Source organism: Engystomops pustulosus, chromosome 6 (assembly GCF_040894005.1).
Source record: "Engystomops pustulosus chromosome 6, aEngPut4.maternal, whole genome shotgun sequence".
In the NCBI taxonomy this organism is placed as follows: Eukaryota; Metazoa; Chordata; class Amphibia; order Anura; family Leptodactylidae; genus Engystomops; species Engystomops pustulosus.
This window is the reverse complement of record NC_092416.1, coordinates 103,222,760-103,247,092: the sequence shown is the minus strand read 5'-3', so window position 1 is coordinate 103,247,092 and position 24,333 is coordinate 103,222,760. Positions and strand designations below refer to the sequence as shown.

General features: G+C 43.0%; 1 protein-coding gene across 3 annotated transcripts in view; it reads left to right on the top strand.

Annotated features, from left to right (window-relative positions):
- Positions 1 to 24,333, top strand: part of CA11 (carbonic anhydrase 11) — a 716,291-nt gene that overhangs the window by 120,461 nt on the left and 571,497 nt on the right. For all 3 annotated transcript variants that reach the window (XM_072110510.1, XM_072110509.1, XM_072110508.1), the window contains exon 2: positions 16,951 to 17,025. In XM_072110510.1, coding sequence (XP_071966611.1) covers positions 16,951 to 17,025 — 75 coding nt within the window. The remainder of the gene's footprint in view (positions 1 to 16,950; positions 17,026 to 24,333) is intronic.

Genomic DNA, 24,333 nt, shown 5'->3' with positions numbered 1-24,333 from the left:
TATCAAGATGAATAAAGCCTGGATTTCTCCTAATTTCCAATCTCCACCAGGTGAAGGAAGCTCAACCTGAATAATTTATCCACTCCTCCTCCTCCTCATTTTCCTCCTTCTCCTCCTCTTTGTACAGTAAAGCAGAGGAAACTGGCTATTTTTTGACAGGGCCCACTGGCTCTAGCTTTAGTACTTTATGCATTTAATTTTTCTGGAGGGCCACCGACCCGGTCCTCTGTTTTAAACAATTTTTGGGAGTGCCACATACAGGCACTCAATCTATTCAATTTTTCTGGAGGGCCACCTACCTGCTCCTCTGGTTTGAAAACTTTTTTGGACTGCCACATACAGGCCCTCAATCTATTCCATTTTTCTGGAGGGCCACCTACCTGCTCCTCTGGTTTGAAAACTTTTTTGGACTGCCACATACAGGCACTCAATCTATTCCATTTTTCTGGAGGGCCACCTACCTGCTCCTCTGGTTTGAAAACTTTTTTGGACTGCCACATACAGGCACTCAATCTATTCAATTTTTCTGGAGGGCCACCTACCTGCTCCTCTGGTTTGAAAACTTTTTTGGACTGCCACATACAGGCACTCAATCTATTCCATTTTTCTGGAGGGCCACCTACCTGCTCCTCTGGTTTGAAAACTTTTTTGGACTGCCACATACAGGCACTCAATCTATTCAATTTTTCTGGAGGGCCACCTACCTGCTCCTCTGGTTTGAAAACTTTTTTGGACTGCCACATACAGGCACTCAATCTATTCCATTTTTCTGGAGGGCCACCTACCTGCTCCTCTGGTTTGAAAACTTTTTTGGACTGCCACATACAGGCACTCAATCTATTAAATTTTTCTGGAGGGCCACCTACCTGCTCCTCTGGTTTGAAAACTTTTTGGACTGCCACATACAGGCACTATCCAAATTGAATTGTCTCCATAGCAGCCTCCACACGTTGTCTCCATTGCTACCTCCAAAAGTCGTCCATATAGCTGCCTCCATACATCGTCCCTTTATCAAACGAGGTGTGTCAGGCCGAAATTTGGGTTGTTTTCATGGATTCCACATCAAAGTTGTTAACTTTGTTGCCACCCTGCTGTGTTATCCACAAAATACACTGGCAAACTTTTACCATTTACGGATATTATTTCAGCGCTTCTTGCGCATCTGTTTACATTCCCCTCACCCGCCATATCCTAAACTTATAAGAACGCTACTACACTTGATCTTATACAAAAGGTTCTTAGAAGTGCTGTTTGGGGAGTAGCCTAGAGACAGGGGCTTGGATTGGCGAAAGCTCGCCTGGCAGCGGAGCGCCAGCTCCATGCCAAGAACCAACTAACATAGTTTTAACTGCAGCACCTTTAATCTACTACTAGTTCACTGCCTCCATACATGGCGGCATTATCAAACATGCTGTGTCAGGCAGAATTTTGGGTTGTTTTCATGGCTTCCACAACAAACTTGTTAACTTTGTCGCCACCCTGCTGTGTAATCCTCAAAATATACTGGCAAACTTTTACCATTTACGGATATTATTTCAGCGCTTCTTGCGCATCTGTTTACATTCCCCTCACCCACCATATTCCAAACTTATAAGAACGCTACTACACTTAACTTGGTGCAGGCTGGGACCGAGTCTGACCCTGGGGCTGGTCGTTTACTGCCGACGCAGAGGATTGCGGGCCCTACCTCGGTCCAGGTGTTTCAGGCCTACTATGCCTCCTCCTCCTCCCACCCCTCCTCCACCTCCTCCTACTCCGAATTACCATCCGTGGGCATGGCGCCATCAGTCGGTAGCTCTAGGCACAGCAGCAGTTCCGTCGCTAAGCGACAGCAGGCGGTGCTCAAACTGCTGAGCCTAGGTGATAAAAGGCACACCGCCCAAGAGCTATTACAGGGCATTCCACATCAAACTTGTTAACTTTGTCGCCACCGTGCTGTGTAAGCCACAAAATATACTGGAAAACTTTTTTCATTTACGGATATTATTTCAGCGCTTCTTGCGCAGATGTTTACATTCCCCTCACCCGCCATATCCCAAACTTATAAGAACGCTACTACACTTGATCTTATACAAAAGGTTCTTAGAAGTGCTGTTTGGGGAGTAGCCTAGAGACAGGGGCTTGGATTGGCGAAAGCTCGCCTGGCAGCGGAGCGCCAGCTCCATGCCAAGATCCAACTAACATAGTTTTAACTGCAGCACCTTTAATCTACTACTAGTTCACTGCCTCCATACATGGTCCCCTTATCAAACGAGCTGTGTCAGGCAGAATTTTGGATTGTTTTCATGGCTTCCATGTTAACTTTGTCGCCACCCTGCTGTGTAATCCACAAAATATACTGGCAAACTTTTATCATGTACCGATATTATTTGAGCGCTTCTTGCTCACCTCCTTTGGTTCCTCTCTGCCACCCATTGGTTTGAAGCCTGATTCCATTTAGGGTATGTTGCCATGACACTCTCTAGCCTGCCGCTGCTGCCGCTGCCGCTGCCTCTGCATGCCGTCCCCTATAGTGTCAGGGTCAATTATTTGATGTTTTAGATGCTATCTAGCCTCATTTGGTCACTCTGTCATGGCCATGCTGTTGCCCATAATTTTGGCATAATGGTGCGATTAAGCAGCCTCAGAGGCATCCATGCATGCTGCCCCTGCTGTTTCCTGTCCATTTCCGTGGTGTTTCCATCCTTTTCTGAGGTTCCCAGGTGTTTGGCCAAGCTTCCCTGTGCAGAGCCTTGGTCCCCTTGAAAAATGCTCGAGTCTCCCATTGACTTCAATGGGGCTCGTTACTCGAAACGAGCACTCGAGCATCGGGAAAAGTTCGTCTCGAATAATGAGTACCCGAGCATTTTAGTGCTCGCTCATCTCTAATTATCATCCATCTTAGGTCTGACACTTGATGGCCACTTTCTTGAAAATGCCTTGCTACTGTAGTTTCTCCGTATTTTTTATTCTTATCCTCTTTTGCTCCTGTTTTTAAATGTGTTCTTATAGCGCTTCTGTGTTCATTAAGCCTAACTCTAATATTTCTGGATGTCTGCCCTATATATGTTTTCCCACATGGGCATTTCAACATATATATAACGTTTTTGCTGTTACAGGAATACCAGCCTTTTATTGGGATTATTGTACCTTGGGTGGGATGGTATAATTTATCACCTTTTATGATGGAATTGCAATTCTGGCATGATAAACATGCAAATGTACCTTTCTGCTGGGCTTTAAGAAAAGATTGCTTTTTTGGTTTATTAAGGTTTTTTTCTACATCTGCTCTGATTAAGTAATTTGCTAGTGTCTTGCCTCTTCTATAGATAAATCGCGGTTTGTTTCTGAATATTTTACCATATTTGGGGTCACATTGGAGTATGTCCCAATGTTTTAGTATAACATTCTGGATCATTCTTGAGTGTTTGTCATACATGGAAACAAATGCTAAATTTTCTCTATCTGCATTATTACCTGAAATACATTTTGTTCTCAGTTCTTTCCAATCTTTTTGTGCTACTACACTTTTGTGATACCACTCTGTCCAACAGTTAGAGTCATGTCTCAGCCCTGGGGTCTCTAAACAAGTGAGTAGTGCGAAGATTCTGTCGAACGCCAAGAGAGGTGAACTTTCTAAACTTTCCTACACGTTAGCACACTCACATGATTACCTATTTGCTAGCCACAGTGAAAAGTAAAAAAATATACTGCATGTCATGAAAATGTATTGAAGATAAAAGAATATGAATATGAACAAATGTAAATACTTGTATATACTATAATGAAGTAAAATTTGCAAAAGTATATTTCAGTCTTAAATGGTCATTTCATAGGACACTGTTCATTGATGCGATTTCTTGGAGGATGTGGAGATCCTACCTAGTCCTTGACCAATGATATAAACGGATACCTCTGCAGAATTATCAATACTTCTACTCTATTCATTAGTCATCCACTTCCTGAACTGGCCACCAAAGCAACTATAGGGTTGATAACATGGTCGGACCATGCCCCAGTATTTCTCACCCTCTCAGTATTCCCCACACCGTGCAAATCGTTCACCTGGTGGCTTAACGAAAACCTTGTAAATGACGCCCTATGTGTAGAGGAGGTAAAAATGGGTCTCCTGGTGACACGTTCTCTTTAAATGTGAGATCAGAATGATTTTTAAGTCCAAAGGCTCACGCTTGAAAAAAGCAAACTCTGCTAAAATTTGTGTTCTTTTAACTCATTTATCTAAGCTAGAAGCACACAATAAAAAGAACTGTACCTCCTCCACCCAGGTAGAAATCTCCAATACACGCTAGGAACTACTTAGCCTTCTAGGTAAAAGATCCTTTTGTGCAAGGGAAAAGTTATATAGGGAATATTACAAGCATACTGATAAGTGTGGCCAGTGGTTGTCCTGAGCATTACAACCTAGAACTAGGGGTTCATATATTACATCTCTTAACTACGGGGTAGGAGCAAAACTCCACACAACTCCATAAATTGTATCGGAGTTCCAGAAATACTATTTTTCTCTATACAATATACAACCTAAATTCGCAGGGGCATTGGATAGCGACAGGATGGCCAAAATGAAAGTATATATTGCTACTCATGACTTACCATCCCTGTTAGAGGAGAATATTACACAACTAGAGGCAGACTTTACCCCTCAGGAACTGGAATTTGTCATAAAGAACTTAAAAATGGCAAAATCCCAGGCACAGACGGATTCACTTCTAGATTCTTTAAGATATTTTCGGAGGTTCTGTCCCCTACCATGATCAGAGTCTTCAACGACATCACAAGAGAAGGAAAATTTCCCCCACAGGTCCTACAAGCCCATATAACTGTCCTCCCCAAACCCGGAAAGGATCCCTCAATATGTGGCAACTTCATACCAATCTCCTTGATCAACATAGATCTGAAATTATACTAGCCACTAGGTTGAACTTCCTGTTACCAAAAATAATTCATCTCCACCAGGTCAGGTTTGTAGTCAGCAGGGAAGCTAGGGACAGCACCCTAAAAACTATAGCTCTAAAAAAGTGCACCAAATTTAGGGTAGTCCTGCAGTGCCTTCCATCCATTAATTCTGAGAAAGCATCTGGACATAACAGGAATTAAGGGGCTATATATATCTGCTCCCCACATAACTTTCCCTAACATACAAGCAGAATTTGAAGCCTTTGGGGCCCTAAGTAACTTCAAAATCAATATGAGCAAGTCCAAAAGTATTGCATTCCTATGTCCACAAGCTCATGTGCCTCTATAAGGGCAAATTTTACCTTTAAAGACGGAGTTCCATAAAACATTTGGGAGTTATTTTTGTCATGGTTTGGACGTACGACAGCAATCAAAATGGATACCCTCCCTAAGATATTCCAATATTGCCGATTCCGCTATCAAAATCCTTCCTTAGGAAGCTGAAAGCCCAGATTATCAGATTTATTTGGAAAGGGACAACGACCCTGCATTCAGCATTCACTATTGACGTGCCATAAACTCAGAGGGGTAATTGGTCTGCCAGACTTCAAGATATATCACAAGGCAGTGATTAGCACCTGTCTGATGATTCCACCATCTGTTCATGTCCGATTGCTCCAAAAAGATCTCCCGAGATTGTCAAAAGAGGCATTTTTCCTTCACTGGAAGGTGATAGGGGACTCTATACTAGCACGCTGGCCTTTTTTCCCCCTATGGGCCCTTTGACACCTTTATTGTTTAACCCCACATTTAACATCTCACAATCTAGGCTCTCCTCATTATTCCCCTCAGCCCCTCCCATTATAAGGTTAAGAGACATAATCACAGAGAAAGGGTTATAACCACTGGCGGCCTTATGTCCTCTCAAGCCAGAGACTGATTAACATACAATTCTTTAACAGCTGGTATTGAATCTTTGGGTCCGATCACTACGTTGAACTGCTTAACATTGAACTATCTTAACAATATTTGAAGAAACACAGAATATTGTGGGTCTACGCACTGCTCAGAGATGGGGTAGGGGACGCAGACTCTTTACCGTCTCCACCTTACCTAACTAAATGTGAGGAAGAGCTGGGAAGATCCTGTGCAGAGGATGAGATAATGAAAATACTTACCATGACCCATCAGCCCTCAATTTTTGGGAGGTGCCAGAAAAGGAATTTTAAAAAACTTTCAAGATGGTACAGGTGCACTACAGTGTTACATAAGATCATCCCTGAGATATCTGATTCTTGTTGGCACAGTCTTTCTGATGTAGGATCACACCTTGCTTGTGGGAATGTCCTTTAATCAAACAGTTTTGGGAGACGATCTGGGACCTATATACTAAAGTATGTGGGGAAGTGATCTTGCCTTTTCCTGACTTAGCTTTATTGTCGCTACTTCCATACTCTATAATGAAAGCTAAGAAAGGAATCCTCCAACATTTTCCAAGTGCTGCCATTACGGTAATACCACGTCATTGGAGGTCCCCCCCACCCAGACACATCTAGGGTAAACTTTGTTCATTGTCTCAACCATATCATGAGAATGAAAGAGCTCCCGGCTTTAGATAATTATAAAGTGAGTACCTTTCATAATGTTTGGTCTACCTGGTCTATGTTTCGGACCTGAGCAGCCATGACATCCTGGCTTTCTTCAGGAGATACTTAGCTGCTGATACTTAGTCCTCTTCACCTTTCGAGTCCCGAGTCCCTTATGTGTTACCCTGTTGTTTTTTCCTTAGTCCTTGTCAACCCCCCCATGACTTATATTATGGTTTCTTTATTTATTTGTTTATTACATATCAAGATATGCCATAAACTGTGCTCTCATGATGCTCTGTTTCATTTAGATTGTTACTTTAGTTCGAAACTTGTCAATATCATCAGCACCTATGACACGAGTGTTGTTTTTCAATGCAAGGTATTCTCAATTAAAATTATTTACCTATAAACCTAACCCACAACCCCACACAGTACATATCTGAGAGATTGCATAGCCTCATTACAGAAGGAGTATGTCTCTGGATTTTTACAGAAAATAGTACAGAACGTCTAAAACCACAACTGTCAGAACTCTAATTATTCTGATGGGATCAGGTTTCAGGCTTCTTGCCGAAAAACCACACCCAGATTGACAGCTCCATTTCTGATCTTGGAAAAGCTGGGTGTGTCTTTGAGCTAGTTTTGTCTGCAGCTGCGGTTTGAGTGATGGACGGCTGAGCCAGTCAGTGCTGGAGGTAGTGTCTATTACTGCCTATATTCTGCCCAGCCCCTGCATTGGATGCTGGTTATTCAATCTCCTATGTTCTCTAGTGCTCTTGTGTTGCTTGCTATTCTGTGTATTGACCTCTGCTTTGCCTACTGACCATTCTATTTGCTATACAATTCTGTACATTTGCCGCCATCTTGGTTTTTACCGGGTTTGTTTGACTCCGCTTGTATCGGGTTCTGTTTATCAGTGTGAACACTGGTCTATATCCTGTCCGCTTCACCATCCAGCAGCTGCCAGACGAAGTAAGTCTTCCTAGTCATCTTGTAGGGTTTGCACCACTTACCTAGTCTGACAGCTAGCACCAAGCCTGGTTGTGGTTGCGCGGTTGCTGGACAGGTACTGACAACAACCAATGCCAAAAACACATTAAAAGAACTTTCCGCTGGCATTGAGACCAATAGTATCGGGAATCGGATCTATTACAGAGATACTAAGCATATGGTTAGATAAAACATTACAACCATTGGTAAAAATATTGCCTAGTTATATCCAGGATTCTAATGTGTTCTGCAAACGATGGAGAAAACGAATGTGTAGAGCGATATGACATCACATGTAAACCTCATATTGTCCATTTTCATATGCAAAATTACAGCAATTATACACCTATATTACAGGAATACATACTTCAAGTACTACTATTCTTGCTGTCAAACAATTATTTCTCCTTTAAAAGGCATCTACCACCAGGATGAAGGACTGTATGCAAATGAGCCTTAGGGGCTGCAGGTTCTATATGTGTTAATGGTGCCTGGAGCCTCTCAGGTTCATTTGCATACAGTCTTTCATCCTGGTGGTAGATGTCCTTTAATAATAAATTTTACCTACAACAACAAGGATGACCGATGGGTGCTTGTTTTTCACTAACACTGGCAGATCTAGGTATGGCATACCTACCTAGGTATTTCTGTGCAGCTATAAGAACCTCTACCTCAAGCTTGATAAGGCTGTTTTACTCCTTGGGACAGCACTTGCTGTGCTGCTGTTCTTCTAGTTTCATATAAGTACCCACATACCTTTAACGTAGTTGCATACATGTAAGTCAGTTTCTATGTATTCTATATCTTGTAATACTTTGAACACCACTAGAGATGAGCGAGCACTAAAATGCTCGGGTACTCGTTATTCGAGACGAACTTTTCCCGATGCTCGAGTGCTCGTCTCGAATAACGAGCCCCATTGAAGTCAATGGGAGCCTCGAGCATTTTTCAAGGGGACCAAGGCTCTGCACAGGGAAGCTTGGCCAAACACCTGGGAACCTCAGAAAAGGATGGAAACACCACGGAAATGGACAGGAAACAGCAGGGGCAGCATGCATGGATGCCTCTGAGGCTGCTTAATCGCACCATTATGCCAAAATTATGGGCAACAGCATGGCCATGACAGAGTGACAGAATGAGGCTAGATAGCATCTAAAACATCCAATAATTGACCCTGACACTATAGGGGACGGCATGCAGAGGCAGCGGCAGCAGCGGCAGGCTAGAGAGTGGCATGGCGACATACCCTAAATGGACTCAGGCTTCAAACCAATGGGTGGCAGAGAGGAACCAAAGGAGGTGAGCAAGAAGCGCTCAAATAATATCGGTACATGATAAAAGTTTGCCAGTATATTTTGTGGATTACACAGCAGGGTGGCGACAAAGTTAACATGGAAGCCATGAAAACAACCCAAAATTCTGCCTGACACAGCTCGTTTGATAAGGGGACCATGTATGGAGGCAGTGAACTAGTAGTAGATTAAAGGTGCTGCAGTTAAAACTATGTTAGTTGGATCTTGGCATGGAGCTGGCGCTCCGCTGCCAGGCGAGCTTTCGCCAATCCAAGCCCCTGTCTCTAGGCTACTCCCCAAACAGCACTTCTAAGAACCTTTTGTATAAGATCAAGTGTAGTAGCGTTCTTATAAGTTTAGGATATGGCGGGTGAGGGGAATGTAAACAGATGCGCAAGAAGCGCTGAAATAATATTGGTAAATGATAAAAGTTTGCCAGTATATTTTGTGGATTACACAGCAGGGTGGCGACAAAGTTAACATGGAAGCCATGAAAACAACCCAAAATTCTGCCTGACACAGCTCGTTTGATAAGGGGACCATGTATGGAGGCAGTGAACTAGTAGTAGATTAAAGGTGCTGCAGTTAAAACTATGTTAGTTGGATCTTGGCATGGAGCTGGCGCTCCGCTGCCAGGCGAGCTTTCGCCAATCCAAGCCCCTGTCTCTAGGCTACTCCCCAAACAGCACTTCTAAGAACCTTTTGTATAAGATCAAGTGTAGTAGCGTTCTTATAAGTTTAGGATATGGCGGGTGAGGGGAATGTAAACAGATGCGCAAGAAGCGCTGAAATAATATTGGTAAATGATAAAAGTTTGCCAGTATATTTTGTGGATTACACAGCAGGGTGGCGACAAAGTTAACATGGAAGCCATGAAAACAACCCAAAATTCTGCCTGACACAGCTCGTTTGATAAGGGGACCATGTATGGAGGCAGTGAACTAGTAGTAGATTAAAGGTGCTGCAGTTAAAACTATGTTAGTTGGATCTTGGCATGGAGCTGGCGCTCCGCTTCCAGGCGAGCTTTCGCCAATCCAAGCCACTGTCTCTAGGCTACTCCCCAAACAGCACTTCTAAGAACCTTTTGTATAAGATCAAGTGTAGTAGCGTTCTTATAAGTTTGGGATATGGCGGGTGAGGGGAATGTAAACAGATGCGCAAGGAGCGCTGAAATAATATCCGTAAATGGTAAAAGTTTGCCAGTATATTTTGTGGATAACACAGCAGGGTGGCGACAAAGTTAACAACTTTGATGTGGAATCCATGAAAACAACCCAAATTTCGGCCTGACACACCTCGTTTGATAAGGGGACGATGTATGGAGGCAGCTATATGGACGACTTTTGGAGGTAGCAATGGAGACAACGTGTGGAGGCTGCTATGGAGACAATTTAATTTGGATAGTGCCTGTATGTGGCAGTCCAAAAAAGTTTTCAAACCAGAGGAGCAGGTAGGTGGCCCTCCAGAAAAATGAAATAGATTGAGTGCCTGTATGTGGCAGTCCAAAAAAGTTTTCAAACCAGAGGAGCAGGTAGGTGGCCCTCCAGAAAAATGAAATAGATTGAGTGCCTGTATGTGGCAGTCCAAAAAAGTTTTCAAACCAGAGGAGCAGGTAGGTGGCCCTCCAGAAAAATTGAATAGATTGAGTGCCTGTATGTGGCAGTCCAAAAAAGTTTTCAAACCAGAGGAGCAGGTAGGTGGCCCTCCAGAAAAATGAAATAGATTGAGTGCCTGTATGTGGCAGTCCAAAAAAGTTTTCAAACCAGAGGAGCAGGTAGGTGGCCCTCCAGAAAAATGAAATAGATTGAGTGCCTGTATGTGGCAGTCCAAAAAAGTTTTCAAACCAGAGGAGCAGGTAGGTGGCCCTCCAGAAAAATTGAATAGATTGAGTGCCTGTATGTGGCAGTCCAAAAAAGTTTTCAAACCAGAGGAGCAGGTAGGTGGCCCTCCAGAAAAATTGAATAGATTGAGTGCCTGTATGTGGCAGTCCAAAAAAGTTTTCAAACCAGAGGAGCAGGTAGGTGGCCCTCCAGAAAAATGAAATAGATTGAGTGCCTGTATGTGGCACTCCCAAAAATTGTTTAAAACAGAGGACCGGGTAGGTGGCCCTCCAGAAAAATTATATGCATAAAGTACTATAGCTAGAGCCAGTGGGCCCTGTCAAAAAATAGCCAGTTTCCTCTGCTTTAGTGTACAAAGAGGAGGAGAAGGAGGAAAATGAGGAGGAGGAGGAGTGGATAAATTATTCAGGTTGAGCTTCCTTCACCTGGTGGAGATTGGAAATGATGAGAAATCCAGGCTTTATTCATCTTAATAAGCGTCAGCCTGTCAGCGCTGTCAGTCGACAGGCGTGTACGCTTATCGGTGATGATGCCACCAGCTGCACTGAAAACCCGCTCGGACAACACGCTAGCGGCAGGGCAGGCAAGAACCTCCAAGGCGTATAGCGCCAGTTCGTGCCACATGTCCAGCTTTGAAACCCAGTAGTTGTAGGGAGCTGTGTGATCATTTAGGACGATGGTATGGTCAGCTACGTACTCCCTCACCATCTTTCTGTAAAGATCAGCCCTACTCTGCCGAGACTGGGGACAGGTGACAGTGTCTTGCTGGGGTGACATAAAGCTGGCAAAAGCCTTGTAAAGCGTACCCTTGCCAGTGCTGGACAAGCTGCCTGCTCGCCTACTCTCCCTCGCTACTTGTCCCGCAGAACTACGCACTCTGCCTCTAGCGCTGTCAGAAGGGAAATAGTGTTTCAGCTTGTGCACCAGGGCCTGCTGGTATTCATGCATTCTCACACTCCTTTCCTCTCCAGGGATGAGAGTGGAAAGACTTTGCTTGTACCGTGGGTCCAGGAGAGTTAATACCCAGTAATCGGTGCTGGAAAAAATTCTTCAAACGCGAGGGTCACGGGATAGGCAGCCTAGCATGAAATCTGCCATATGCGCCAGAGTACCAACGCGTAAGAATTCACTCCCCTCACTGGCCTGACTGTCCATTTCCTCCTCCTCCAACTCCTCTAACTCCTCTTCTTCTGCCCATACACGCTGAACAGTGAAGGACTCAACAATGGTCCCCTCTTGTGTCTCGCCAACATTCTCCTCCTCTTCCTCCTCATCCTCCTCCACCTCCTCCGATATGCGCTGAGAAACAGACCTAAGGGTGCTTTGGCTATCAACAAGGGAATCTTCTTCCCCCGTCTCTTGTGACGAGCGCAAAGCTTCCGACTTCATGCTGATCAGAGAGTTTTTCAACAGGCCAAGCAGCGGGATGGTGAGGCTGATGATGGCGGCATCGCCACTGACCATCTGTGTTGACTCCTCGAAGTTACTCAGCACCTGACAGATATCAGACATCCACGTCCACTCCTCATTGTAGACTTGAGGAAGCTGACTGACCTGACTACCAGTTCTGGTGGAAGTTGACATCTGGCAGTCTACAATCGCTCTGCGCTGCTGGTAAACTCTGGATAACATGGTTAATGTTGAATTCCACCTCGTGGGCACGTCGCACAACAGTCGGTGAGCGGGCAGTTGGAGGCGGCGCTGCGCTGCCCTGAGAGTGGCAGCATCTGTGCTGGACTTCCTGAAATGCGCACAGATGCGGCGCACCTTCGTGAGCAAATCAGACAGATTGGGGTATGTCTTGAGGAAACGCTGAACTATCAGATTTAACACATGCGCCAGGCATGGCACATGTGTCAGTCTGCCGAGTTGCAGAGCCGCCACCAGGTTACGGCCGTTGTCACACACAACCATGCCTGGCTTCAGGTTCAGCGGTGCCAGCCACAGATCAGTCTGCGCCGTGATGCCCTGTAATAGCTCTTGGGCGGTGTGCCTTTTATCGCCTAGGCTCAGCAGTTTGAGCACCGCCTGCTGTCGCTTAGCGACGGCACTGCTGCTGTGCCTAGAGCTAGCGACTGATGGCGCCATGCCCACGGATGGTAGTTCGGAGGAGGAGGTGGAGGAGGGGTGGGAGGAGGAGGAGGCATAGTAGGCCTGAAAGACCTGGACCGAGGTAGGCCCCGCAATCCTCGGCGTCGGCAGTATATGACCAGCCGCAGGGTCAGACTCGGTCCCAGCCTCCACCAAGTTAACCCAATGTGCCGTCAGCAATATATAGTGGCCCTGCCCGGCAGCACTCGTCCACGTGTCCGTGGTCAGGTGGACCTTGTCAGAAACGGCGTTGGTCAGGGCACGGATGATGTTGTCTGACACGTGCTGGTGCAGGGCTGGGACGGCACATCGGGAAAAGTAGTGGCGGCTGGGGACCGAATACCGAGGGGCGGCCGCCGCCATGAGGTTGCGAAAGGCCTCGGTCTCTACTAGCCTATAGGGCAGCATCTCCAGGCTAAGCAATCTGGAGATGTGGACATTAAGGGCTTGGGCGTGCGGGTGGGTTGCACTATATTTGCGTTTCCGCTCCAGCGTCTGGGGTATGGAGAGCTGAACGCTGGTGGATGCTGTGGAGGATCGTGGAGGCGACGATGGGGTTTTTGTGGCAGGGTCCTGGGCAGGGGGCTGACTATCAGCTGACACAGGGGAAGGAGCAGTGGTGTGCACGGCCGGAGGTGAACGGGCTTGGTGCCACTGAGTGGGGTGTTTAGCATTCATATGCCTGCGCATACTGGTGGTAGTTAAGCTAGTAGTGGTGGAACCCCTGCTGATCCTGGTTTGGCAAAGGTTGCACACCACAGTCCGTCGGTCATCCGGTGTTTCCTTAAAGAACCTCCAGACTTCTGAAAATCTAGCCCTCGCCGCGGGAGCCCTCGCCACGGGAGCTTCACTACGTGACACATTTGGCGCTGATGCACCTGCTCTGGCCCTGCCTCTCCGTCTGGCCCCACCACTGCCTCTTCCAACCTGTTCTGGTCGAGGACTCTCCTCCGTCTCAGAAGCACTGTGTTCACCCGGCCTCTCACCCAGCTTGGGTCTGTCACCTCATCATCCTCCGATCCCTCAGTCTGCTCCCCCCTCGGACTTCCTGCCCTGACAACAACTTCACCACTGTCTGACAACCGTGTCTCCTCATCGTCGGACACCTCTTTACACACTTCTTCCACTACGTCAAGAAGGTCATCATCACCCACATACTGCGACTGGTGGAAAACCTGGGCATCGGAAAATTGCTCAGCAGCAACCGGACAAGTGGTTTGTGACTGTGGGAAGGGTCCAGAAAAAAGTTCCTCAGAGTATGCCGGTTCAAATGCCAAATTTTCATGGGAGGGGGCAGACTGGGGGGGAGGAGGCTGAGGTGCAGGAGCTGGAGGAGTGCCGATTTCGGTGACATGGGTGGACTGCGTGGAAGACTGACTGGTGGACAAATTGCTCGAAGCATTGTCGGCAATCCACGACATCACCTGTTCGCACTGTTCTGGCCTCAACAGTGCTCTACCACGAGTCCCAGTAACTTCAGACATGAACCTAGGGAGTGTAGCTCTGCGGCGTTCCCCTGCTCCCTCATCAGCAGGTGGTGTCTCACCCCACCCAGGACCACGCCCTCTGACCCCTGCAGTAGTTGGACGCCCACGTCCCCGCCCTCGTCCTCGTCCTCTACCCCTAGCCCTCGGGTTAAACATTTTGAAAATGAAAGTTATATAACTTTAATTTTTTTTTTAACTTTTTTTTGTGTTTTTTTGTGTTTTTTAGTTTTTTTTTGTGTTTTTTAGTTTTTAAAACCAAACAATGCTATCCTATTGCTATGGCTATTTTCTAGCCAAGTATGAAAGCACACTGCAATGCCAGATGAGATGACGCTGAGTTATGAAAAAATAAACGTAAAAAGGAAATGGCAGACTGTGCCTAATTGAAATCAAACCCCTAATAAATTTTCCCACTTCGGTCTTTGCGATGGATATGTGCGTCACTAAGCGCTAAACACAGCGGTCGCAAGTCTCACTCCAAATTCCTCACAATTGGCTAGTATATGCACTGCAGCAAGGACAGCCACCAGCAGATCAACCAGAAATAAAATATATATAACGCTATTGTAGGCGTAAGTAAGTCGTTTGGATTCTCCTTTGGCTATTTTTTAGCCAAGTATGAAAGCACACTGATGAGATGACGCTGAGTTATGAAAAAACAAACGTAAAATAAAAAGAAACTGCCAGACTGTGCCTAATTGAAATCAAACCCCTAATAAATTTTCCCACTTTGGTGTTTGTGGTGGATATGTGTGTCACTAAGAGCTAAACACAACGGTAGCAAGTCCCCCTGCAAATTCCTCACAATATGGTACTAGCTGCACTACTAGTGCCAGCAAGCCCAGCCACAAGCAAACAAAAAAAAAAAAAGTATAACGTTATTGTAGCCCTAAGAAGGGCTGTTGGGTTCTTGTTGAATCACTCCTGCCTAACACTATTCTAATAGAACACCCTCCCTAATGCTTTCCCTGACCAGCAGCAGCTCTCTCCCTAGCGGCATCCAGACACAGAATGATCCGAGCAGCGCGGGCAGCGGCTAGTCTATCCCAGGGTCACCTGATCTGGCCAGCCAACCACTGCTATCGACGTGTAAGGGTACCACGTCATGCTGGGTGGAGTGCAGAGTCTCCTGGCTTGTGATTGGCTCTGTTTCTGGCCGTCAAAAAGCAAAACGGCGGGAGCTGCCATTTTCTCGAGCGGGCAAAGTATTCGTCCGAGCAACGAGCAGTTTCGAGTACGCTAATGCTCGAACGAGCATCAAGCTCGGGCGAGTATGTTCGCTCATCTCTAAACACCACATATACAAGGCTTACTATTTCTTTTCTCTTGTTCATGGGGATTGGACTAGTCCGCTTTGTCTTTCTGAACTAGTACCTTTACCTTCTTTTTTTCTTTTTTAAGTTGGCTATATATTTGCAATGTTTACTCCAATGTCCTTCCTAATTCAAAAAGTAATTGCAGATATGAGATTGCAGCTCTGAATGTGATTGGAGTATAAAAGATAATATATATCAGATTGATGCTCCAGTCACATACAGAGTTGCAGCCATCTCAAATGCTATAACGGTAGGTAGATGATGGCATCTTGGATGTGACTGGAGTATCATAAATTAACAATACATAGATGTCTGCAGTTCTGGATGTGACTGGAATATTAGAGATGAGCTAATGCATCCACAACAACATTAGCTAAGTGTTCTAATCCAAATCATATAATAAATAAGCTGTTTTATACTGAGAATGTCCTTTACTGGCTTTATAAAGAGTTCATTTTACTAACCTGTAGCAAAATAAAAGCTTATCTGTGATTGGTCACTGATGTAGCAGTCAACAGACAATGGCTCCTGTAGTTTTTTTTTATAATGTGTGTTTGCTTTGCTTGGTTCTGGATTCTTGTTTGCTTTCCTCCTAGTGGCAATATTTACGGTTATATTTCATGCTGTGTTTTGGGAAGCAGAAAAATTTCCAAATGGGGTGTAACTGTCGAAAATAATGATGTCATTTTCTCGTGGGCTCTGTTTTTACAGTGCAGTCCATATTCCGGCCTTTATTCCTTATTTAGTTGGTACAATCACAGAGTTTTCAAATTTACTGCATTTTAAAAGATCTTAAGTATAAAAAAAGTAATTGCAGTATATGGGAGTTTAGCTATGGGTAGATCATCACATTGTCATGGGAACTCATGATGTAATTGTGGTTGTAATTTGTACAAAAAACTTAAATACATGGTAAAAAGGCTATAAAGATATATTATATATTATAATGCTTTTAAACACTTTTATAACTAGAATGACAAATGGGTCGATGTCTTAAAAAGGGACATGGCTTCCCTGGAAAAGGAGCATGTGCCAAAAATATGAACATGCACCATAATTTTCTTGTAGTTTGCTGGTGTAACTAATAGGAGGTTTTTAAAAATGGAAAAAGTCCCAGGAGGATGGTGGCGTCTGTAGATGACCTTTTTAGTACATCTTAAACCTTATAACCTTATCTATCTATAAAGGCTTTCAGAAATATACGTCTCACTACAGGTGAAAGAAAGATCAGAAAAATGCACTGTTATACTTCATGAAGAATGTTACAAATTGGGATAAATGCCAATGTTCTGTGTTTGAACAGTGTGAATGCCAAGCTGCACAAATAAAAAATCTGATGTCAGTATATGGACTTGACAATGGCTCAGTAGATTAACAATTATTATGCTCTCAATGCTCTACCCCATATTGTACAATAATATTACAATATTGCATTTGTGTATTCACAGAACAGTTCACCCCAGCTAAAACTTATGAAGATTGGTGGGCATATAAGGAGGCAGTCCATGGGAGCTTTGTGCCAGGTATGTGCTAATGTCGGATACTGTACAATAAATAAGATATGTTTATAAAAATGAAGCAATTATACACACCCTAGATAAGAGAGAATTATTCAAAACTGGAATTATTGAAGCTTCACCAAATGTTTTAAAAGATTTGGTTTGGGTCGGAATCTAAGCAGTCTGAAACATTGTTGCTTCAATTGTTATGGAAATTGGTAGATAACCTCTTCTAGGGTTAGCGCAAGGGAAGGGGTTAGTGTACACTTTAGGGTTAAATAATTGAAATATTACTAGAAAATTATTGAAATGAGATGAGACTTTTTTAATTTGGAAAAAAAAATTAGGGAACAATGTTGAATAATAAATGAGAAATTTTAAAGCATTTTTATTACTTTCTGAAAATTAAAATTTGACATACATTTCATTAGTATTTGGTACCATTGCCCCTTAACTGCAAACAAACCATTCCGGCTTCAAGAGCAACTGTCCACTCCAAGAATATCATCATTTCTTTATTGAAAAATACCACGCATATACAACGTTAAAAAAAGGACATGGATAGCAATTTGAGTCAGGATAAGTGCCTACACGTTTTGGAAAACAAATATATCCCTATTCGTGGCTATATGACTCTGCAATGAACTTCAAGATATCACCTGCCCGCATAATATAAAACTATAAATGCATTGCAAGCACACAAACATACAATAAAATAAGAACAAATGTATGTTGTAAACAAATATGTAAACATTTATCTCTTAAGTAAAGATCAATGGTTAGTTAATATCAGTTACAATTGACACATCACGTCAAGACGTTTATTTAACCATTTTAGGGTACGTGTTTCAATACAGAATATCCAATACGTTTGGTGGTTGAACATTTTCTTTTTTAAATCACCTCCTCGAGGTGACTTGAAAATTCTTTCAATGCCTTGGCATGTGAAAGACCCATAGTCTCCTCCGTGAACCAATTGAAAGTGCTTGGAAGCCATCGAGATGTTCATGGCATCTTTATTCTTCGCATCAGACAAATGCCGTCTAATGCGAACTTTAAGAGCACCGCTGGTGCCTCCAATGTACTGGACCTTACATAGCTCACAGGTAATCATATACACCACATAAGTGGTATTGCAATTAATGTAGCTTCTAATGTCAAAATTTTGATTCGTATGTGAAGACTGAAAAGACTTTGAAGGTACAGAGTGATTTCAACATAGACATTTGTTGTGGCCACATTTGTAAAAACCCCTAGTGGACAGCCATGTGCCCTTATTAGCGTCTTTCATAAAAAAAAAGACTAGGTGATAAAATATTGCCTAATGTTGGTGCCTTTTTCGGTATAAACTTGATATTAGAATTAATGAAGCCAGAGAGAGAACTTTCTGTTAGTAACAAGGGTAAGTATTTTTTTAATAACTAACTAAATCATTAACTAAATGACATAGAAAAAGTAATCAAAGAGCTTGCAGTAGCATCACAAATATCTCTTTTCCTGTCCCTATCCACAATAAGATCGTAGATATTTTTTTGAATATTGTTCACTATTTCAACGGCTCTACGTAACATCCATGGGGGATAATTTTTTTTTACATAATCCCCTGTGTACATTCTGATTATCTTCCTGAAACACAGTCGGGTTTGTACAGTTTCGTTTAAACCTTATTAATTCTCCAACAGGTATATTCTTAATAACGTGAGAGGGGTGACACGATGTGGCATCTAGAATAGAAACAGTTGCAGTAGGTTTAATATATTGTGCAATTGATCCTGTGTCCCCCCCCTTTCAAGGAAACATCCAAAAAGTTAGTCGTGCGTGAATTCAGGGCAAACGTAACCTTTGAATTCATATCATTCTGATTAATATATTTAACAAAATTAATGGCTTGTGAATTCGTCCCCTCCCATACAAGGAGCAGGTCATCGATATAACGACCATACCACCTGATATGGGAGAGGAACAGATTGTTTGACAAAAAAAGTAAATTCTCCTCCCATACTGGCATGTAGATATTGGCCATGGAGGGCGAACATCTACCCCCCCATGGCCGCTATCCACTGTTGTAAAAAGAATTGGTCATCAAAGGAAAAATAATTATTAGTGAGTAAAAATTTCATCGACATAAGAATAAACTCTTTAACCCCATCATCATAGTTACTGTAAGAGTGCCAAAAATGTGCAAGGCACTTCAATGCTACATCATGTATAAGTGAAGGATATAATCCCACGACATCACACGTCAACCAACCGTAATCTCTCCCCCAATGAAACCCATCTAATGGGGACATGTTTGGTGTCACGTAGATATCCTAGAAGAGTCCTCACCATTGGCTGGAGGTCGACCCACTCACCGAGTTTTTCGGTGAGAGAGCCTATGCCTGCCACTATGGGCCTGAGGGGAGGTGGAAAGACATCCTTATGAATTTTAGGAAGCAAATGGTATATAGGAACAATCGGGTTATCAACATATAAATATTCTGAGATTTTTTCACTGATTGCACCAATATAAACCCCCTCTTGTAACAATCTTTTTAAGCTTCTTTGGAACTGTTTAGTAGGATCAGATGATAATTCCCTGTATGTAGATGTATCTTGTAACATTTGAAAATTAAATTTTTTATACAGACTGGCATCCAAGAGAATCACGGCACCCCCTTTATAAGTCTGACGTATAATTAAATCCTTATTATTTTTCAATTCATCAATAGCTATTTTCTGTGACGTGTGATGTCGATGGAATTTTTACTCACTAATAATTATTTTTCTTTTGGTGACCAATTCTTTTTACAACAGTGTGGAGCGGCTATAAGGGGGGGGAGGGGTAAATGTTCGCCCTCCATGGCCAATATCTACATGGCAGTATGGGAGGAGAATTTTCTTTTTTTGTCAAACAATCCGTTCCTCTCCCATATCAGATGGTATGGTCATTATATCGCTGACCTGCTCCTGGTATAAGAGGGGATGGATTCACGAGCCATTGATTTTTTTTAACCCCTTGATGCTCCATGACGGATATACCCGCCACGGAGCTATGAAGGGTGTATGAAGAGGGCTCACGGACTGAGCCTTCCTCATACAGAGATGGGCTTTGTTGCATATCGCAGCAAAGATCCATCGCTAACACCCGTGGTCGGCGCATGGGCGCATGGTTACCTGCGATCATCACTTCCCCGAACGTCAGACCCAAGGCTGAATGGCTTCTGCGCATTCGTTACAATGAGCCATTGGCTCATTGTAATGAATGACCTGCAGAAACTCCATATACCACGATACAGTTGTATTGCAGTATATGGTAGGAACGATCGGACCATCTAGGGTTAAAGTACCCTAGATGGTCCAAGAAATAGTGAAAAAAAAAGAAAAAAAAAGTTTAAAAATGTAAAAGATTTATAAAATATTAAAAGTTCAAATCACCCCCCTTTCCCTAGAACTGATATAAAACGGAATAAACAGTAAAAATCACAGACACATTATGTATCACTGCATCCCGAAAATGCCTGATCTATCAAAATAAAAAACCATTGTGGCCGGCGGTGACCTGCGAGACAGGAAATGGCGCCCAAATGTCCGAAATGCGACCTTTACACCTTTCTACATGACATGAAAATGTAATAAAAATTATCAAAATGTCACACAGTGGTAGATATGAAAACGTCAGCTCATTTTGTAAAAAATGACACCTCACACAGCTCCGTGCACTCAAGTATGAAAAAGTTATTAGCGTCAGAAGATTTTTTTTCTTTTTTGTACACATTCGTTCAATTTTTGAAAATGTATTAAAACGCAATAAAAAATAAACGCAATAAGTGTGAAAGTCGTAAAATTGAGCCCACAAGAACATGACGCACACTCGTTTTTTTTCAAGTTTTCCACATTTGGACTATTTTTCTGGCTTCCCACTACATGGCAGGACATAATAAATAACATCAGGGGAAAGTAAAATTTGTTGCGCACAAAATAAGCCCTCACATAGCTCTGTACACTTAAAAATGAAAAAGCTATGGATTTTTGAAGATGGGGGGCGTGAAAAGAGCGAAAATACCCTGTGTCCTTAAGGGGTTAAATATATTAATCAGAATGATATGAATTTAAAGTTTACGTTTGCCCTGAATTCACACAAAACAAATTTTTTTTGGATGTTTCCTTGAAAGGATTGTGTAAAAGAAATTATCCCCCATGGATGTTACGTAGAGCCACTGAAATAGTGTACAATATTCTACGAACCTTATTGTGGATAGGGACAGGAAAAGGGATATTTGTGATGCTACTGCAAGCTCTCAGATTACTTTTTCTACGTCATTTAGTTTACAATATCAACAGATTGTCCAAATAATTAAAAAATTCTTACTCTTGTTACTAACAGAAAGTCCTCTCTCTGGCTTCATTAATTCTAATATCAAGTTTATACCGAAAAAGGCACCAACATTAGGCAATATTTTATCACCTAGTCTTTTTTTGATGAAAGAAGCTAATAAGGGCACATGGCTGTCTACTAGGGGTTTTTACAAATGTGGCCACAACAAATGTCTATGTTGAAATCACTCTGTACCTTCAAAGTCTGTTCAGTCTTCACATACAAATCAAAAATTTGACATTAGAAGCTACATTAATTGCAATGCCACTTATGTGGTATGTATAATATCCTGTGAGCTATGTAAGGTCCAGTACGTTGGATGCACCAGTGGTGCTCTTAAAGTTCGCATTAGACGGCATTTTACTGATGCAAAGAATAGAGATGCCATGAACATCTCGATGGCTTTCAAGCACTTCCAATTGGATCACTGAGGTGACTGTGGGTCTTTCTCATGCCAGGGCATTGAAAGAATTTTCAGGTCACCTCGAGGAGGGGATTTAAAAAAGAAAATGCAACCGCGAAACATATTGGATATTCTGTCCTGAAACACGTACCCCAAAAGGGTTAAATAAAAGTATTGACGTGATGTGTCAATTGTAACTGATATTAACTAACCATTGTTATTTACTTATGTGATAAATGTTTACATATATGTTTACGACTTACATTTATTCTTATTTTATTGTGTTATTGTATGTTTGTGTGCTTGCAATGCATTTTTAGTTTTATATTATGCGGGCAGGTGATTGTTGCCGGCTGACCAACAGGCTGGTATTGAGCATGTGACCCGTATTCGTGTCTTATATCTTGAATTTCATTGCAGAGTCATATAGCCATGAAAAAGGATATATTTTTTATCCGAAACGCGTAGGCACTTATCCGTACTGAATTTGCTATCCATGTCCTGTTTTTAACGTTGTGGAGACCCGTAGGGAAAAGAAATAGTAACGGACCGGCGCTCAAATTTGCAAATGAGATAGCAATAGCCTCTTCTGGCATTTGTGAAACTTTTTATTAGCGATGCGACGCGTTTCAGCTCCAGACTGGAGCTTTCATCAGGCATAGTGAAAAGTAAAAAAGACATTCCTTATATACAAAAAACATACAATGAACCGGAAACCACCCCGAGATCAAGTGTGGTAATGGAAGATCAAAGGACATAAGGATGATGTATGTACCAGCTTAGTTTTGACACATTAAAACAATAAAAGATCATCTAAAACAGTATTTCAAAGACATAAAATGGGAGGGGAGAGACATATCATATAAAATAACAAAATAAAATGATATTATAATTAGAGATGAGCGAACATGCTCGTCCGAGCTTGATGCTCGTTCGAGCATTAGCGTACTCGAAACTGCTCGTTGCTCGGACGAATACTTCGCCCGCTCGAGAAAATGGCAGCTCCCGCCGTTTTGCTTTTTGGCGGCCAGAAACAGAGCCAATCACAAGCCAGGAGACTCTGCACTCCACCCAGCATGACGTGGTACCCTTACACGTCGATAGCAGTGGTTGGCTGGCCAGATCAGGTGACCCTGGGATAGACTAGCCGCTGCCCGCGCTGCTCGGATCATTCTGTGTCTGGATGCCGCTAGGGAGAGAGCTGCTGCTGGTCAGGGAAAGCGTTAGGGTGTTCTATTAGCTTACTGTTAGGCAGGAGTGATTCTCCAAGAACCCAACAGCCCTTCTTAGGGCTACAATAACGTTCTACTTTTTTTTTTTTTTATTTGCATCTAGTACCATTTTGTGAGGAATTAGCAGGGGGACTTGCTACCGTTGTGTTTAGCTCTTAGTGGCACACATATCCACCTCAAACACCAAAGTGGGAAAATTTAGTAGGGGTTGGATTTCAATTAGGCACAGTCTGCCATTTTTCCTTTTTTATTTTACGTTTATTTTGTTTAATAACTCAGTGTCATCTCATCTGGCATAGTAGTGTGCTTTCATACTTGGCTAGAAAATAGCCATAGGAGAATCCAAACGGCTTACGCCTACAGTAGCGTTATATATTTGATTTCTGGTTGATCTGCTGGTGGCTGTACTTGCTGCAGTGCATCTACTAGCCAATTGTGAGCAATTTGTAGTGAGACTTGCGACCGCTGTGTTTTGCGCTTAGTGACGCACATATCCATTGCAAAGACCGAAGTGGGAAAATTTAGTAGGGGTTGGATTTCAATTAGGCACAGTCTGCCATTTGTCCTTTTTTATTTTACGTTTATTTTGTTTAATAACTCAGCGTCATCTCATCTGGCATAGTAGTGTGCTTTCATACTTGGCTAGAAAATAGCCATAGGAGAATCCAAACGGCTTACGCCTACAGTAGCGTTATATATTTGATTTCTGGTTGATCTGCTGGTGGCTGTACTTGCTGCAGTGCATCTACTAGCCAATTGTGAGCAATTTGTAGTGAGACTTGCGACCGCTGTGTTTTGCGCTTAGTGACGCACATATCCATTGCAAAGACCGAAGTGGGAAAATTTAGTAGGGGTTGGATTTCAATTAGGCACAGTCTGCCATTTGTCCTTTTTTATTTTACGTTTATTTTGTTTAATAACTCAGCGTCATCTCATCTGGCATAGTAGTGTGCTTTCATACTTGGCTAGAAAATAGCCATAGGAGAATCCAAACGGCTTACGCCTACAGTAGCGTTATATATTTGATTTCTGGTTGATCTGCTGGTGGCTGTACTTGCTGCAGTGCATCTACTAGCCAATTGTGAGCAATTTGTAGTGAGACTTGCGACCGCTGTGTTTTGCGCTTAGTGACGCACATATCCATTGCAAAGACCGAAGTGGGAAAATTTAGTAGGGGTTGGATTTCAATTAGGCACAGTCTGCCATTTGTCCTTTTTTATTTTACGTTTATTTTGTTTAATAACTCAGCGTCATCTCATCTGGCATAGTAGTGTGCTTTCATACTTGGCTAGAAAATAGCCATAGGAGAATCCAAACGGCTTACGCCTACAGTAGCGTTA